The sequence below is a fragment of the Solanum stenotomum genome, chromosome 3, assembly GCF_019186545.1.
Source record: "Solanum stenotomum isolate F172 chromosome 3, ASM1918654v1, whole genome shotgun sequence".
NCBI lineage: Eukaryota > Viridiplantae > Streptophyta > Magnoliopsida > Solanales > Solanaceae > Solanum > Solanum stenotomum.
This window is the reverse complement of record NC_064284.1, coordinates 47,812,712-47,813,932: the sequence shown is the minus strand read 5'-3', so window position 1 is coordinate 47,813,932 and position 1,221 is coordinate 47,812,712. Positions and strand designations below refer to the sequence as shown.

Here is a 1,221-nt window from a genome sequence, read left to right as displayed (position 1 = left end):
GCAAAACAGTGCAGCTGTGCAACTATGAGTTAGTGAGCAGCAAAAGAATTCAAGGTGCTTGGGTGTTGGCAAGGCAGCTTGGATGTACAAGGCTTATGTGTGGGCAGAGTCATCGGCAAGACAAGGCGGTGTGTTGGCTTGGTAAGGCAAGGCTGTGGACTTGATGTTGGCAAGACAGAAGCTGAAATAAAATTAAGTGTTGGAAGCATGCTGAAATATTCTAAGTGTTGGAATGAAGCCGAAATATTCTAAGTGTTGGAATGAAGCTGAAATATTCTAAGTGTTGAAAATAGGCTGAAATATTCTAAGTGTTAGAATAATGTAATTTCGGTTAAGTGTTAGAATGTATTTAAATTCAAAATATATTCTATCTCTTAGAATATTTAATGCTGGAGCTTAGTTTGAATTCTGTGAGGACAAGTGTTAGACCATGTCAAATGCAACCGCCGATGTAACTGCCTTGTGCAGAAATTTTAAAAAGGATGGAAATTCGTCTAAGGCAGGGAGAGAACGATTCTGGCCTTAGACAAATTTATGAAACCTTTTCTTGTAGTTATTTTTATATTAATAAAGGTTGGGAAGAGTTCCTGTATGTTGGCTATGTTGTTACTTTGATTTGCTGCCTAAAATCTAAGTTAAGTATTTCTATACTTAGTCAAATTTGTGAGACTGTAAGGCTGAAGTCTATAAGAGTTGTAGACTGCCTAGGAGTGGTGTTAAAGAAAAAAATCGACCCTCTTTCAATTATTGGTAAAATCTTGCAATGTTTCACTCATATCACTCATCTCCAAGAAGAAAGAAGCAATGGAGCGGAGTGAATACAAGCCAATTAGTTTAATTGGCAGCACTATCCTAGCAGGAAGATTAAAGAAAGTAATTGGGAAGTTGGTCTCAAATCATCAGAATGCATTTATTGAAGAGAGGCAAATTACAGTTGCTTCCCTCATAGCTAACCATGTCCTAGACTGGCAGCAAAAACAGGTGAATGTTGGTTTGTTATGCAAGTTAGACATTGAGAATGCATTTGACCGGATGAATTGCTCCTACCTTATTTCTATCCTCATGCAAAGAGGATTTGGTGAAAGGTGGATCAAGTGGATAACATTCAACATATCTACAGTTAAGTACCCAATCCTCGTCAACAGAAGCCCAGACGGATTCTTCTCCCCTCAGAGAGGATTAAGGCAAGGTGAACCTCTCTCTCATTTCATGTTCCAATGA

At 38.3% G+C, this 1,221-nt stretch overlaps 1 protein-coding gene across 1 annotated transcript; it reads left to right on the top strand.

Annotated features, from left to right (window-relative positions):
• The first annotated feature begins 804 nt into the window (after positions 1-804).
• Positions 805-1,221, top strand: LOC125858997 (uncharacterized). Its single transcript, XM_049538747.1, has one exon. The coding sequence runs from the start codon at positions 805-807 to the stop codon at positions 1,219-1,221; it is 417 nt and encodes a 138-aa protein (XP_049394704.1).

Excerpts from the sequence above, each read along its gene's own strand:
- LOC125858997 (XM_049538747.1), top strand. The coding sequence starts at position 805 with ATGGAGCGGAGTGAATACAAGCCAATTAGTTTAATTGGCAGCACTATC.